This window comes from Balaenoptera physalus (assembly GCF_965194825.1).
Source record: "Balaenoptera physalus genome assembly, chromosome: X".
Lineage (NCBI taxonomy): Eukaryota > Metazoa > Chordata > Mammalia > Artiodactyla > Balaenopteridae > Balaenoptera > Balaenoptera physalus.
Genome location: NC_138903.1, coordinates 75,385,406 through 75,402,207, shown reverse-complemented (window position 1 = coordinate 75,402,207; position 16,802 = coordinate 75,385,406). Strand labels below are relative to the sequence as shown.

The following is a 16,802-nucleotide window of genomic DNA, read 5'->3' as shown; positions in this document are numbered from 1 at the left end:
ATTGATTTATCCATGTTTCTATTTCCTCTTGATTGAGTTTTAGTAGGTTGTATATTTCTAGGAATTTATCAATTTCCTCTAGGTTATCCAGTCTGTTCATGTATAGTTGTGCTTATTAGTCCTGTGTGATCCTTTATGTTACTGAGGTACCATTTAAATGCCTGCTCTTTTATTCTTGATTTTATTTATCTAAGTCTTCTCTCTTTTATCTTTGTCTAATTAAGGTTTTGTTGATTTTATCTTTTCAAAAAAAACCAACCTTAGTTGTGTTGATTTTTTTTCTAATTCTCCACTTGATTTATTATTTATTTATTTAGTATTTATTTATTTATTATAATTTATTTATTATTTCCTTCTGCTAACTTCTGGCTTGGTTTGTTCTTTTTCTAGTTCCTTGAGGTGTAAAATTAGATTGTTTATTTGATACTTTGTATTTTTTAAATATAAACTTCCCTCTTAGTACTACTTTTGCTGCATTCCATAGTTTTAGTATGTTTTATTTTCATTTTTATTTGTCTCCAGATACTTTTTAAATGTTCTTTTGATTTCCTCTCTTGACTTTCCTCAATGGTTGCTCAAGAGAGTATTGCTTATTTTCCACATAATTATAAATTTTCCCATTTTCTTGCTGTCATTGATTTCTAGTTTCATTTCACTGTGGTTGGAAAAGATACTTGGTATAATTTTAATCTTCATAAATTTGTCAAGACTTGGTTTGTGACCTATCATGGGATCTATCCAGAAAAATGTTCTATGTGTGCTTGAAAACAATGTGTATTCTTCTGCTGTTAGGTAGAAAGTTCTGTAAGTTTCTGTTATATCCATCTGGTTTATAGTGTTGTTAAAGTAAGATTTTTCTTTATTGCTTTTCTGTCTGGATGTTATATCCATTATTGTAAGTGGGATATTGAATTCCCCTACTATTATTGTATTGCTGTCAATTTCTGCCTTCAGATCTGTCAATGTTTTCTTTATACATTTAAGTGTTCTTCTACTGGGTACACATATATTTATAAATGTTATATCTTCCTATTGAATTGACCCTTTTATAATTATATAATGACCTTCTTTGTTTCTACAAATAGTTTAAGACTTAAAGTCCATTTTTTCTGATATAACTATAGCCACTTTTACTTTATTTCGGTTACCATTTGCATGGTATATCTTTTTCCATCACTTCACTTTCAACCTAACCATATTGCTGGATCTTATTTATTTTTTATCCATTCAGTGCATTTTAATTGATGAGTTTAATCCATTTACATTTAAAGTCAAGCACAGTGACTACTCTAATTCCATTTCTATAACATCAAGTATAACATACATAGATGGAAACCTAATACTTTCTTTTTTCACAAAGATGGATACCTGGAGTTAAGTCAGCTTACAGTTAACCAGGAAAATTAACTATTTACTAAGTTAGAAATTAGGTAACCAGTATAGCTCTCAAAATATTTTTTGTTGTCTTGTTATAAAGGAACAACATAGAAGTTTTATAGAAAGTCTTTTTCAGAAACTGGTATACCTGAGAAAAACATGACAGAAATTATTCCTTGAGATCCTACTAATTTTTATTGGTACAAAAAATTCTTTTTATTTGCAATGGCTTCCTGTAAAATGTTGGTCACTTCCAAGACACCAAAAAATTATAAAGCCAGTATCAGTTAAAAGAGGCGTTAAGACTAAGAAATTGATCATAAGTTTATTACTGTATCCTCATCATAAAAACAACTTTATTCCAGAGGTTAAATAAAATACAATTCCTGGGCTTCCCTGGTGGCCCAGTGGTTAAGAATCCTCCTGCTAATGCAGGGGACATGGGTTCAAGCCCTGGTCCTGGAAGATCCCACCTGCTGTGGAACAACTAAGTCCATGTGCCACAACTACTGAGCCTGCGCTCTAGAGCCCACGAGCCACAACTACTGAGCTGGCGTGCCACAACTACTGAAGCCTGCGTGCCTAGAGCCCGTGCTGCACAACAAGAGAAGACACCGCAATGAGAAGCCTGCACACCGCAACGAAGAGTAGCCCCCGCTCACCACAACTAGAGAAAGCCCGTGCATAGCAATGAAGACACAACACAGCCAAAAATGAACATAAATTAAAAAAAAATTCCTGTTGCAAAACAACATTGAAGTGGAGGAAGAATGTGAAAAGAATAAACATTTTGGACTTAACCATATATGGGATTGAAACTTAGCTCTGCCACTTACTAGCTTTGTGATTATGGGCAAAGCCAAAACATTCTGTTCCTCTGTCTCCCAATCTGCAAAATTTGGAATATTAAAAATTCCCTCTTTTCCAAAAATTTGGTAAGAAATACATGAGTTAACATGGGAGATAGATAGAAGATGAATAAATTTGGGGGATGTAATGTACAACATTGTAATTAGCGTTAATGATACTCCATTAAATACTTGAAACTTGCTAAGAGATACAATCTTAAAATTTCTCACTACACAAAAGAAACGATAATTATGACATGATAGAGGTGTTAGTTAACACGGTTGTGATAATCATATTGTAATGTATAAGTGTATCAAATCAATACTTTGTACACCTCAAACTTACACAATGTAAAACTGAGCATGCTTCCATTTATTCCCCACTGTGAGCACTGGTTGGAGACCATTCTCACTCTATAATTCACCATGAACACTTCAGCTTTAAATGAGTTTATCATACTGATTTGACTCAATAATGTCCCTCTTTAATTCCTCTTTCCTTTTCCCTCCAAAATAAAGACTTACCATGCTTGAAATTCTAGAAGCCAAAAAGAAGAAAGAAAAAGCTGCTACTTATTTGCCTATCACATTATATTGAATTTAACTGCAAATGCAGACTGGAAGCCTGTGGCTCCTAAGACCATCCTAGGTTGCCCCTTATTATTCCCCACTAAAATTACACTTTATTTATTTATTTATCCATTCATGTATGTTGATAGTTATAATCCCACCTACTTCCAAAAGAGATCTCAGGGGTGATCTTATGATCAAGTCAAGGTATAGTTATCACAGGGTCAAGGGAAAAAAATACAGCTACTAAGAAAGGAGGGGACATTCCACTCCACAGGCATCTTTCTCTTGTCTCCCCTTTTTCCATCTTTTTTTCTTTGCTTCTTCTTGTTCTACATCTTTTCTTTAGCCCCTGCCAATAATATCTCAAGCCTCCCAGCACCCTCACTTATCTAAGGAGGTGGTACTCCAGCTTGAAGCAAAGGTGGATTCTCAGAACTGCATTTCAGTGGCAAATTATTTAGAGAAAAATGAAGAAGCCTGAGGTGAAACTGAAGGAGGGAGCTTTTAGCAATCAAAACGTGCAATAGTTAGCACTATAAAAATTAGAATTTAACCCCACCACAACAATACAATGGAGATAAATCAATGTTTCCTGAAATGGGATGCTGACCCATAATAGTTTTCTAATTTCAATGTACAAGTTAGAGGTAGGGTTAAGCCTCCTTTTGTACTAACTGCTGATAATCAAAGTACACATATTATTCTCTCCTTTCCCCTCAGCCCTCCTCTCTCCCTTCCCAGAATAAAGCAATGAGAGTCACCTGCTTTGGATTCCTGAAGACACTCACCTGTATTAGAATTAAAATCATCAGGCTCTGATTCGGTCCCATTTTGGCTTCCATTTCCCTGAAGAGTGTTCATAGCCATAAGCTTCATCTTCTGCAGCTTCATCGCCTCAGCCATTGCTGCAGCTCTTATACCTAAAACCAGAACCATTCCTTTTAAAACAGGGACCATTTCTTAATGTAATTGAAGACTGGATACATTTCTTTAACAGGCCTATGCTGCACAGGACAAGCCAAAAGTAAACCCCAAGTCTAATTTATGAATAATATCCTTTAACAAAGTAATTTTCAACTCCTGTAATAACTTCTTACAATGGACAGTTTGAAAACCTGAAAAAGCATTAAATATGGGTCTGATTCCCAATTGAAAACAGCACAGAGAAAACAAACAGCATAATGTGAAAATTGTCTGAGAAATTCCAAAACTCTTGCTAATGTGTTCTGGTGTCTATTAAGAGCTCTGGACAGTTGTTTTAGACAGAGCTCACCATGCACTAAAATCCATCTAAAACAACATTGTCGGAGGAAGCACTCTGAAATGCTAGAAGGAACGACTTTCTAGTGAATATCCTTGCTGGCACTTCTGCTAAAGAATGGGCTACCTTCTTTATGAGAGTTACCTTAGAAAGAAGAATTAAGGGGAGGAAACACAAAGTAGTCTTTATACCCTTTTACTGGCCTCCTTCTTATATACTGAGGGACCAAATAAATGAAAACATGGCAGGCCACCTCTGAAGGTGTGCCAGCCCTTGTAGTATAATTACATTCTTTTGTATTAATATAAGGCAATTTTTAAAACTCTATATAATGGTACAAAGAGTTAGGAATAAAAAACCCAAAGATAAAATATGAGTGCTTAAGTTTGAAATTCTTCCTCCTAGGAAGTCTATATCCAGCAAAACCATAGAAATATATCAGGAAATAGGTACTAAAAATAGATCAATCTGTACTCCACCAATGCCCTTCAAGACGTCTAGTGAATTCAACTAAATTATTTTTAAATAGTATTGAAGTCCCTAACTATCTACTGGTGCACTGGTACCATGCACCAAAAAGAAAAAAAAAATCTGGCAGATTTAAAACAGCATTTTAGAATTCAGTGAAATCATTCTCCCCTGCAAATGCAAATCAAAGAAAAGAAGGCATGTATTGGTTGTTGCAAAAGAGTGGAGGTTCCTTAAAAAACTAAAAATAGAACTACCATATGACCCAGCAATCCCATTACTGGGATATACCCTGAGAAAACCATAATTCAAAAAGACACATGCACCCCAATGTTCACTGCAGCACTATTTACAATACCCAGAACATGGAAGCAACCTAAATGTCCACCAACAGATGAATGGATAAAGAAGATGTGGTACATATATATGCAGTGGAATATTACTCAGCCATAAAAAGGAGCGAAATTGGGTCATTTGTAGAGATGTGGATGGACCTAGAGACTGTCATACAGAGTGAAGTAAGCCAGAAAGAGAGAAACAAATATCATATATAAACACATATGTGGAATGGTACAGATGAGTGGTATAGATGAAAATGGTACAGATGAAACTACTTGCAAAGCAGAAATAGAGACATAGATGTAGAGAACAAACATGTGGCCCAGGGGGGTAAGGGGTGGGTGGGGTGAATTGGGAGATTGGGATTGACATATATACACCTCTAGGTATAAAATAGATAACTAATAAAGACCCGTTGTATAGCACGGGAAACTCTACTCAGTGCTCTGTGGTGACGTAAATGGGAAGGAAATCCAAAAAGGAGGGGATATGTGTATACATATGGCTGGTTCACTTCGCTGTGTAGCAGAAGCTAGCACAACACTGTAAAGCAACTATACCCCAATTTAAAAAAAAGAAAATATAACTACTATTATTAGCAAAATCTGATTCTAAGGGGCAAGGTGAATCTTTATCAAAGGTGTAAGGGGAAGTAAGTACAGCCTAGAACATCTAACTGTCTATGTTTGGTGGAATCACTGAGGTTCTGTTTTGCCACTCTGCACTTTTTACAACACATGGAAAACACAAAATGAAGCAAACTTTCCACCACATTAGCTTGTCTATGAATCATGGCAAAGAAAGTATCTGAAAGAAAATTGCTTTAATCTCTGAAATGATGGTATACATTTGTAAATTTTCTAGATAGTCCCAGAGATTTTCTTGCCATATTTAGCATTACTGAATTACAATCGCCCAAATTGGCCTGTCCAAAATCCTAGGGTAACTCTGGGCAGAAAATATGATGGCAATGATTTAAACAAAGGGATCCTGCTTAGGACTGCTAGGTTTGAGTGCCCCAAAAATGAAAATGTATCAGGAAACGTTTCCAAAATTTATATCAGCTCCCCTGACTAGCAATTCAGAACTGGATCTTGACTCTAATAATTATTGAATTACTAGTTGTTCCATTATTGGTAGTATAAATAGTGGATTTTTGTGAACAATGTATGGATTCTTATGCTGTGAAAAATAAAAGTTGACAAAATATAGACAAGAAATTCCAGGTAAAATGTGTGTCTCACACAATGACACTAAGAATTAATGAGCAAGAGTCCCTTCATATTTTTAATTCATAAAAAAGGTGGTAAGTTCCAATGTCTATGCATTCTTTCAAGCAAATGCTATCTGTATGATATCAGTGAAGAAAAAATCAGTGAGCAAATTCAGAAAGTAACATTAAGGTGGTAAAGAATCATAATATAATAGCACTACAAAGATATTTAGGAGCCATCTAGTTCAATCTCTTTATTTTGAAGATGAGGAAATAGTCTCACAATGACATGTCATAGATAAGTTATTTAGGGGAAAATATGGACCAAAACTCAAGTTTCCTGATGGGATCTAGATGTATTTGTTTAAGTACTGTAGTAGTTCAAACATGAATTAATGAAAATCTCTAAAGGGATATGATTCCCTTATCACATACAGTCTCATATTATTACTTGTATTTTTATATCTCCTTACATTTGATTTGAAGTTTAGAGGCCTATCCTCTAACTCATGTTTTGTATTGCCTCATGGTCCATATTGCATTGACTTTAAACTTATGAAATCTTAAATCCTATTTGTTGAGTCTTCAGTACAGCATCTGAGTAACTGTCTTTGGGGAAAACCATAATCAAACACATGGAAAGCAATGGAAAAGATGTTATGGTTTATTTGATATTTTATTAGCAATTTATCCTTTTATTCAACTGTTCAGTTAAATTCTTAACCTCAGGATGTGGCTCAGTGTAACAATGATGGATTTAAAACAGCAAATTAGCTCCTGGCACCAAGTTCTCAAAATGCAGCCCTGGAATAACACATAAAAAGAACAAGCTGATTTAGGAGCTGCTGAGTTAAATTTTACTTGGGAACCAGAATTTCAGCTCGCATTAGACAAGTAGAAAATGGTAAGTTTAATGAGAATGAAACATGCCTTTAAAAATGAAAATGCTATAATTATAGGTAAATATCTATATAAACATCTAGAAGCATAAAAGTTGTCTTTTTCAGTGACTGAGTTTGAAAATGGTAACTTTTACATTTTGTTCAAATTACATATATTTAACTGATTGAAAATAATTTGTCAAGGCAGAGACTCAGTGTTACTGGGAAAATATTCACCTTTTGCATTTTCTGATACTTGCACATTTACTTCTGTAACCTCAGCACCTTTCATTTTTGTTCACTTACTTTCATAATTGGCTCATGTATAGTCACTATAATTATTGACCAAGTCATAATGTACAGCCTTTATGATCATTTACATTCACTTCCTAATCTAAAATTCAACATAACAATATGAAAGTGTCCAACATATCCTAATTTCATGTGTATGCACATGTGCACACTTGTGTGTGTATGTGATTGATTATTATTATTGTTGGTAAGTATACAAGCTCCAAATTCAGACTTAGAGTGGTGAAAATAGTTCTTAAGAGTAACAAGAACTTTAATGAATATCTAAACCAACCCCTCCATTTTACAAATGAAAAACTGAATCCTAGAGAGGAAAAGTGAGGGACTTAATACAACACAGACAGTAGAGCTAGGATGAGAACTCATGTCTCCTGACATGTACCCTTAGTGCTTTGTCCACTAAATCCCACCTTCTTAATCTTGATTTTAATTTCTTTAAAACTCTCTAAATGGGTTTGAAGAGAGGCATTTTAAGTCACTGACTAGAACAAGGGAGAAATCATGTCATATAACTTCTCAAGGCTTCAGATTACTCAATATGAAAAATGAAGGGGTTGGACTAAGTGGTCTTTACAGTCCTTTATGAAGCAATAATTCTGACTAGATTTACTTTGTACTGTATAGTTTTGTCATACTTCTGGTTTTGTATTGATGTTATCCACGCATGCTCTAAAGCAAATTTTTTCTTGCACTCCTTTCTCACTAGTAAACAAGCATTAGACTTATAACTTTATGTGATCTATAGTCCTCAACCTAGAAGTGCAGTGGGGAAAAAAATCCATGGTTCGTAGAAAAATTTACAAGGGGAAAAAAGTGAATTTGTATTTGCAGCAGTGATTGAACAAAAATTAAGGCAATTTTATAGTTTCCTAATTTGTTATACTGTGCCTATCTCTTCATATTAGTTTGAAAGCTTTTCTGTCAAAACTGTGAATAAGTAAATTAACTAAAGGAGAACTATGAGTAATCAAATCTTGAGGTTTACAATTAAATGAAATGGTGGGTCAGTTCATTGCAACATGGTTTTATATTTTAAAAATAGCATTTAATTAAATTAACGAAGTGTTGCATTAATAATATCCCTCCAAAAATGAAAAGCAGTTTAGATCTCCCACATTATTTCACTCTACCAGCCAAGTACTGCATGTTGGCTTGTTTGTTATTTGCATTCAAAGCTACTTTGGGTCAAGTATGATGCACTAAAACATGAATAATGAAACATCCGGTGGTATGAAATATTAATGTGATATATACCACATTGAATCTAGTGGAAACAGTTTTGAAATTCCATATAAATTAGCTGGATAAATGTAAGTCTTTTCAGAGGTTCAATTTCAGGTTCAGTTTCAGGAGACGCTTATGCTCTGAACTCTGTTATTGGGAAAAACACTTGGACTCGAAAAAGATTTAGAATGCAACTAAGGGGAAAGCCATATGGATATAAGAATATAAGAATGAAAGAGCAGAGAAGCCACATGCAAGTGGTTACAGGCTACCTAAATGAAGAGCAAATAGCAAATATTACAGTGATTCTTAGGTATCACCATTCAGGGATAGATACAAAATTAAAAGCTACTCAGTTCAGCTCTATGGCTATGAGGGAAATGTTGTCAAAACACAGGTATGTGAAGTTCTCAAAACAATAGATAGCAGCTGTATTTAGCTAGACATCAGCAAAGCCATCAAATGATGTGGGCACTAGAAATCTGCTATATTGGCATGCACAGTTTGCACTCTTTGTTGAATCACAGATAGATATGAAGAGAAGATACCTCAATTGCTATGTGTATTTTATCAGAGCAAAATAAAACATATTTGGTCAAGTCAGTGATCTCTTATAAATCAAAACTGATAACAAGGATATAAAAGAAGAAAAAGATTATTAATTCTGGCTTACTACCAAATTTGTGGCTATCCTTCTCCCGTAGTTGCTCAAAGAAAGTATTTAAGTTTCAGTTCAAGCATGTTAACCAAAATTAATTTCTATTTTGAAATGTGCTTGACTCTATGGTGCCAATAAAAATATATATTATACAATAAAATATATAACATCTGAACTATAACTTTAATTTATAGAAACAGACAGCCACAGAAAAAAGTCACAGTCTTAGAAGAAAGCTGAAAAAAAAAATAGTGATCCATTAACTCAATTTAATTTTGATTAGCAAATCAATAATAACAGTAATCAACTGAAGTGAGGCCTACATTTAGATTATTTGGTATTGCTCTGCAGCAGGTATCACCAATTAATAGAAATGAGAAAGATTAGCATTTACAGAATTAATAGGAGAGAAAGAGAAACAAACCTAGTCAAGTTCAAATTTATAACAAAAATCATTTGCCTTCAGATACATTCCAGATTGAAAAGGAAATTCAGTGTACTAAATGTATTTTTGAAATATGCATTTCAGGTAATTGGAAGATGTTTAGGATGATATAGTTTAAGACTTCTGGTTTTCCCTTGTATCTGCCATAAGTGCCAGAGAATCAATTGTGCAATGGATTCTCCACTCTTCTAGATAGTAGTTCTCAAACACTGCCATAGTCTGCTGCCCATAGAGCTACTAAAATGATTCTTTGTTATTTGTATTCAACATTATAACATTTGCATCCTAAATATTTATATACTACTTAAATAAAAACCAAAATATCCAGCAAAACATCTTGAAACATTGATTGGTCAAAAACCCCTGCATTTTAAGATAATCTGCATATTTATGATAATAAAGGTGTAATATATAACATCAGGAAAGACCTGAGAAAATTGCAAGGAGAGTGCTTGCCTGGCCCAAATTATGATGTAAAAAAATACTGCATGAGGAATCATAAGGTCTGGATATTAAATCTGGACTTATCTATAGCTAGTTATATGCCTATCTGAGTCACTTTACACTCTCTCAGAATCAATATTCTTGTCTTAAAAATGAGGTTCATGGAAGCAGCCATGATGTCCTTCAATAGGTAAATGGATAAATAAAATGTGGTACATCCAGGCAATGGAATATTATTTAGCGCTAAAAACAAATGAGTTAGCAAGTCATGAAAAGACATGGAGGAACCTTAAATGCATATCACTAAGTGAAAGAAGCCAGTCTTAAAGGCTACATACTGTATGATTCCAACTATATGACATTCTGAAAAAGGCAAAATTACTGAAACAATAAAAATGTCAGTGGTTGTCAGGGATGGAGCCAGGGTGGGAGGTGGGGGCCGGGGACAAATAGGGAGAGCACGGCATTTTTAAGGCACTGAAAATACTGTGTAACATCATAATGATGCATATGTCATTATACATTTGTCCAAACCCACAGAATGCACGACACCAAGAATGAACTCTAAGGTATACTATAGACTTCGGATTATAATGTTGGGTCAACGTAGGTTCATCCTTAGTAACAAATCTACCATTCTGCTGAGTGATATTGATAATAGGGGAGACTATGCATTTGTGGATGTAGGGGGTATATGGGAAATCTCTATACCTTCCTCTCAACTTTTATTATAAACCTAAAACTGCTCTAAAAATATTTTCCTTAAAAATATGAGGTTCAGGCTTCCCTGGTGGCGCAGTGGTTGGGAGTCTGCCTGCCGATGCAGGGGACGCAGGTTCGAGCCCTGGTCTGGGAGGATCCCACGTGCCGCGGAGCGGCTGGGCCCGTGAGCCACGACCGCTGGGCGTGCGCGTCTGGAGCCTGTGCTCCGCAACGGGAGAAGCCGCGACGGTGAGAGGCCCACGCACCCCGATGAAGGGTGGCCCCAGCTTGCCGAGACTGGAGAGGGCCCTCGCGCAGAAGCGAAGACCCAACACAGCCATAAAATAAATAAAAATAATAAATAAATTTAAAAAAAAATATATGAGGTTCAATCCACCATTAACTTTTCAATGAGTCTACATAGAATAATTACTTCCAAGATAACCATTTATTGACTTGTCATATATTAATTTTATATGTTAATCATGTCTCCCCTATCTAGGCTGTAACCTCCTTACTTGAAGAAACTATGTATTAGTCTTAACTTTTTTGCATTCCTTGGTGCCTGACATAGTAGTGGGTAGTTGGTGGTGCCCAGTGAATGACTGCAGAATAACCAATGGGTATTGTGAGAGACACTGCCAGGAGGAAGAAAAAGGTCTACTTTACTTGCCCAACACTAGTAATTGTGCATGGTTTTCTAGTAGTAGGACTATTTTGCATTCTCTCCACAATCACATTCTGCCTGACCTTCCTGCCAAGACATGACAACAAACATAAGAAGTGGGGAAAGAGATGGTTCATTCAAACACTGGAACTGCCAATAGTTCTGTGTTTGTTTTACTCTTTCACTGTCTGATGGTGCCATTCTTTATCATCAGCTTATGCTTACTGAAGAAGTATATGTCAAGAATCTGTTTTAGAAGGAAAAGCAATGTGCTATATTAAACATAATTATGTGAAAAATTTTGCAACAGAATTAGTCTTATTTGCAATTTAAGGAGCACATGAAGTTAACCATAGGTGTATTGATGTAAACATATGAATAAATGTATGGTCACATCTCAGAGGCCTCCATTTGTATAATATTTTAATAAATGTGAATGCTAATTCTTTTAAATCTAAAACTTTAAAGAGACTAATTCTAAAACTCTGGAGAAATATAGACAAAAGAAGAAAGTCTAAATTATGCCGACTATGATAATAATATTCAATTGTATGTATATGTTCCTACATGTTTTGAAATATATATATATTGATAACTATGTCTCTATTAGCTATCAGAATGTGTAATTAGTTGGAGCTACCTGAAACAACCAACAACATGAACATTTGCTATATGAGTTACAAGGCACAGTAAATAGGTACCGTGAGAACCTGGCTCTTATTCTTGAATCTTCAAAGGACACAAGGTATCTTGCAAGATTATTTTTCAAAGTTTACGTTACTTTGCCTCATAAAACGCAGTTTGATAACTCAAGACCTTTGTCATTTTTGAAACATACCAGTCAATTACATTTTTAATAACCAAGTATAATAAAAGATTTTGGTATTGTTATTTCCATATTAAAACTACACTCTCTAAATTTCTAGGACCAGAAACACCTGGCTGTCAGAGTGTTGACATGGCCAAGCATTCTTCCACAACATATGAAGTTTTACTTTAAATTGAGCTGCCTTTCTTCTGAGAGCAGTATCATTGCCAAGATGGGCAGGGTTTAGGGAATTATGAGGTATTGCCATACAACACTAAAAAAATATCCAGTGGGCATGATTTTCCCCTAAAATTGCTGTGGAGAATATTATCCTCAGTTAAGATACTAAGATGACATAGTTGAACTACAAGCATCCAATATTTCATTATAGCCCAGTAGAAAAGATAGTTACAAAGGAGAATTCTGGCTCCTATCCATCCTGCTCAAAAGCATCTTTATCTGATCATACACGAGTTATGACACGAGTTAGTTAGTGCTTGGGTGACAGAAAAATAATTTGAAATTAAATAACTAGGCCAGATCATTAATAGAGGACACACACACACACACACACACACACACACACACACACACACTAAAAATGATTCTTCACGGAGCTGGGGGCTAATGAATGACTTATAAGGTGGCACATACTTTCTGGTTTCCCAAATTCCATCACAGTCCTATTAACAATAAATTCAGAGAGAGATACAAAGCATTTTTTCTGCTTCAACCAATAGCTTGAGGTTGCTAAAGGGGGACACTAACTCAAATGGATCAAATGAAATAGAAGCCCTAAAGAAATTTATCTCTTTTCTAACCTTTTTTTAAGTCAGAATTCCAAACATTTTGGTAATAATGTCTGCCCTCAGAACTGTTATAGCTAGAGATAAACAAACACACAGCTGGGCGATAGATGTGGACAGATTAGTCCAGCAAAATGTTAGGAACACTACACCATGTTGATGATGAGACAAGGAACTCCATCTTTTGTGGCTTGTGAATTTCCATGGCTTTTGTTCCTGTGAATAAGATACTATGTCCGGAACCAATAAATAAGAACAGAATCATCATCCCAGATTCCAGCTCTCCAAACTATGTTCTATTTATTCCCTTTCATTTCAATTTATTTGTGCCTTTTTCTTTGTTATCCTCCTAGGTCTTTGATATTTTTGAAAGACCATGTTTCCATTAAGAGTGTAGTAATTTGTGCAAACAGATTGTCATAAATAATGGCTTTCTCTAGTTAAAGGTATCATTTCAACGTGATCTATACCACCATTCTTCCTGTTGGTGATCCTAGTAATGAAGCCCCTTCAACTCTGTCAAATTAAACAACTTTTTAACAAGTTATTACTCTCTACATTTGTAAGGAACAGAGCCTTAGTTTAGTTATATGTGCTGTTTTTTTTTTTTAACAGTTGCCATGTATCTCAGGAAGACTGATACATTAAAAAAAAGGTTTCCTTTGGCTGGTTGCAATTGAATTGAGAGCATAGGAACTTCAAGTTCCACATGAAATAATCAGATTTTATAGACAAAGTGCATCTTACATTTTAGTTAGAATTCCTGCTACCAGTAATTTCAAACACAGCAGATTTTAAACAGCATTACTACAAACTCATACATTATGAATCTAAAAGGGGTATCTTGATTCTGTAAAATGAACTAAGAATTTCACAATCACATTTTTATAGGTCTACATTCCTTCTTAGCTAGATTACTTAAAGAACTTCCTAAGTAATCTCCCAGGCTCTAATTCCACCCCCCCCAGTACATCCCATAATCTCTTACTTCTCAGTAATGTTTTCTTAAATAGGATTATTTTCATATTACTCACCCACATTAAAAAATTTTTAGTGGTCCACCACTGCCTATAGAATAAAGTCCAGAACTCTTAATCTGGTATTTACAACCTCCTGCAATCTGCTCCCACCCAACTCTACAGGTAAAGCTCCACTTTTTTTTCCATCATATACTGCACACTCTAACCAGACTGAACACTCTGTTGCCCATACAAACCCAGTACTAGCTCATCTTCACACCTTTGTAGATTGTCTCTTTTGTCTGGAATGCTTTTATTCCTGTCTTGACAGCTGCAGCCTAAATAATCTTTAAGGCACAACTTAAATGCCATCAACTCCAAAAAGCTTTAATTCCTATAATTGGAAATAATTCTCTTCTTTGAACATTCCCACAGTACTTTATATAGACACATTTATATAAACATATTTGTTACTTTCTGCCTTATTATGATTATATCTATAACTAGGCCTCACTTTCCTACCTAAAAAGAAGGTTGTGAAGGCTACTGCAGGGCATTATGTCTTACTCAGTTTTGTATTCATAGCAGGATATAGAATGTTGTCTTGCTGTAGACAGTACTTGATAAATGTATGTCTAATGAATTTACCATTCTATAGAAAAAGGTTTAGAAAAGGTGTTATAAAGATCTTCAATACTCAGAATGTAGTCATACATACAGGTAAACAGTAATCACACACACATACATACACTGACGTCAAACACCACTTTTTTCTGTTTAATTCAACTAATCACCATGTGCTGTCATGTCTCTTTTGTCTTTTATATGTCATGGAAATTTCCTTATAATTTACTTAATATATGAAAGAAAGAATGAAATGTACATAATCCTTCCTAGTGGTTTTAAGATATTTTTAAAACAAAGTTTTTACTTAACAAAATCTGTGGAGAAAAAGTATTTTCCTCTGATTAGTCATGTAGTAGCTATGACTGGTGAGGAGAAAATTACATTACAAATGAGCAGCTACCTGTTATCAAATTACAAGGCATTTTCATCAAAGGACCTAAAAAGGCAGCAGACTGACCAGTTAACATGTTTCTACTAACCTGGGGGGATTTTTTTCCAGTTAATAGCTTCTGAAGAATGCTTCCTTTTGATTCTTGTCTCTGACACAAAAATGATTGTCCCATTTAACCAGTCTTCTATCACATATATCAGAGAATCCTATTTACTCACACACTACTGGAACATTAAAACACAATAGAGTGATTGTCTCTAGAAGAAAAATTTAAAGATTGACATTTTTTTTACCCCAAAAGGGGGTTGAGATCAAAAGGTAACTTTAATAGATGTTTGACTAAGGTCATACTCCCAGGAAATGGAACACTGAAGATGAAAGAAAAGAAATAGGTTTGGCTTTTGATCTCAGTCAAATCCATTTGGCATTGTTTAGCTTTTATATAATACTTCAGTTTTAGGTGATATCATGACTGAAATGAATTGGCTTTCTTCTTGAGGCTTTAATAGCTCTGTATTACTTTAGCATTTAGCAAAGTTTAGTAAAACAGATTCCTACTTTGTTAGCTGGTATTAAAATAATAGTGGCAAACACGTTTTCTTCATCTATAAGTGCCACTATCATATGATATCCATGATATATTTTCAAAAAACATAAAAGGGAGCTCAAAACCCAAAATTTTCCTATGAAATGCTCTCCAAAGAAAAGCATCATTGAAGCCACCACAAATTTGTAAATAGCAAAAGGCCTTCTTAATTTTAAGTACACTTGAATGTACATTTTCCATGAGCTGGAAGAGTTTTATTGTTACTTTGTAGCTCATCATTGGACAATGCCAATGTAAAAGAAGAACAAAAAGCTAAGCTCACTACTATATGTCAGGCACCATGTAGGAACATTATATACATTATCTTATTTAATCTTCAAAACCACCCTATGAAAATGCAAGGACAATTATGCCGATAATACAAATGAGGAAAGTGAGAGTAGAAGAAACTGATTAGCTTTGTCAGATCATATAGTGAATAAGAAATAAGGCAGAGCTTTGAACCAAGCTTTATCTAACTCCAAAGTTCTATTTCCATGCTGCTCTTTAATTATTAAAATGCTAGAAGAAAAAAAAAGAGTTATTTTTCTTAGTTTCATGAATTAATGATTCTTAAAGCTACAATAATTTGATAGACTTATATATACAATAAAGGCCATTATTTGAGATGTGGGGAAGAGTTATACTATTTAATTTATCAAACACTTGTCTAGATAATTCATGCCTCCCCAAATTAACTTTTGTCAAAAGCTTACAGATTATCACCCTGAAAGTTTAGGATATTGTGTTTTATTTCTTGAGTAATCCTAATAATTATCTTAATGTGCCACTTCTCTTAGCAGGTGCAAACTGTCTATAAGTATCTACATCTTGTAATGTTTAAAAAAAAAAAAAAGAATAAGAGATTTCTAAGTGACAGCTTCCCATCATCTATCAAAAGACTTTACCCAGTGGATTTTTTTTACGACAAGGATCACCACAAAGATCAGTGACTCTAAAGAGAAGCTTGAGTTTCCAAATTAATATTGAATAGATTAGCAAATGATTTTAGAAGGGAAAACAAAAGTCAAAGGAAACATCATATACAACAGCCTCTTTTTAACGGATCTTAAACTTTTCAACTTTATTAAAAGACAGACCCATAGTTCCTATGTCACACTAGCCTCTAAAAAGGTGGATGTCAATCAAAAAGATTAAGGACTCTCTGTACTGAAAACTGACAGCTACCCAGAATTGGAGGTCCCTGCAAATC

At 34.6% G+C, this 16,802-nt stretch overlaps 1 protein-coding gene across 4 annotated transcripts in view; it reads right to left on the bottom strand.

Moving 5' to 3' along the window:
* Window positions 1-16,802, bottom strand: part of DACH2 (dachshund family transcription factor 2) — a 639,710-nt gene that overhangs the window by 239,834 nt on the left and 383,074 nt on the right. For all 4 annotated transcript variants that reach the window (XM_082447406.1, XM_082447404.1, XM_082447403.1 and 1 more), the window contains one exon: window positions 3,587-3,718. In XM_082447406.1, coding sequence (XP_082303532.1) covers window positions 3,587-3,718 — 132 coding nt within the window. The remainder of the gene's footprint in view (window positions 1-3,586; window positions 3,719-16,802) is intronic.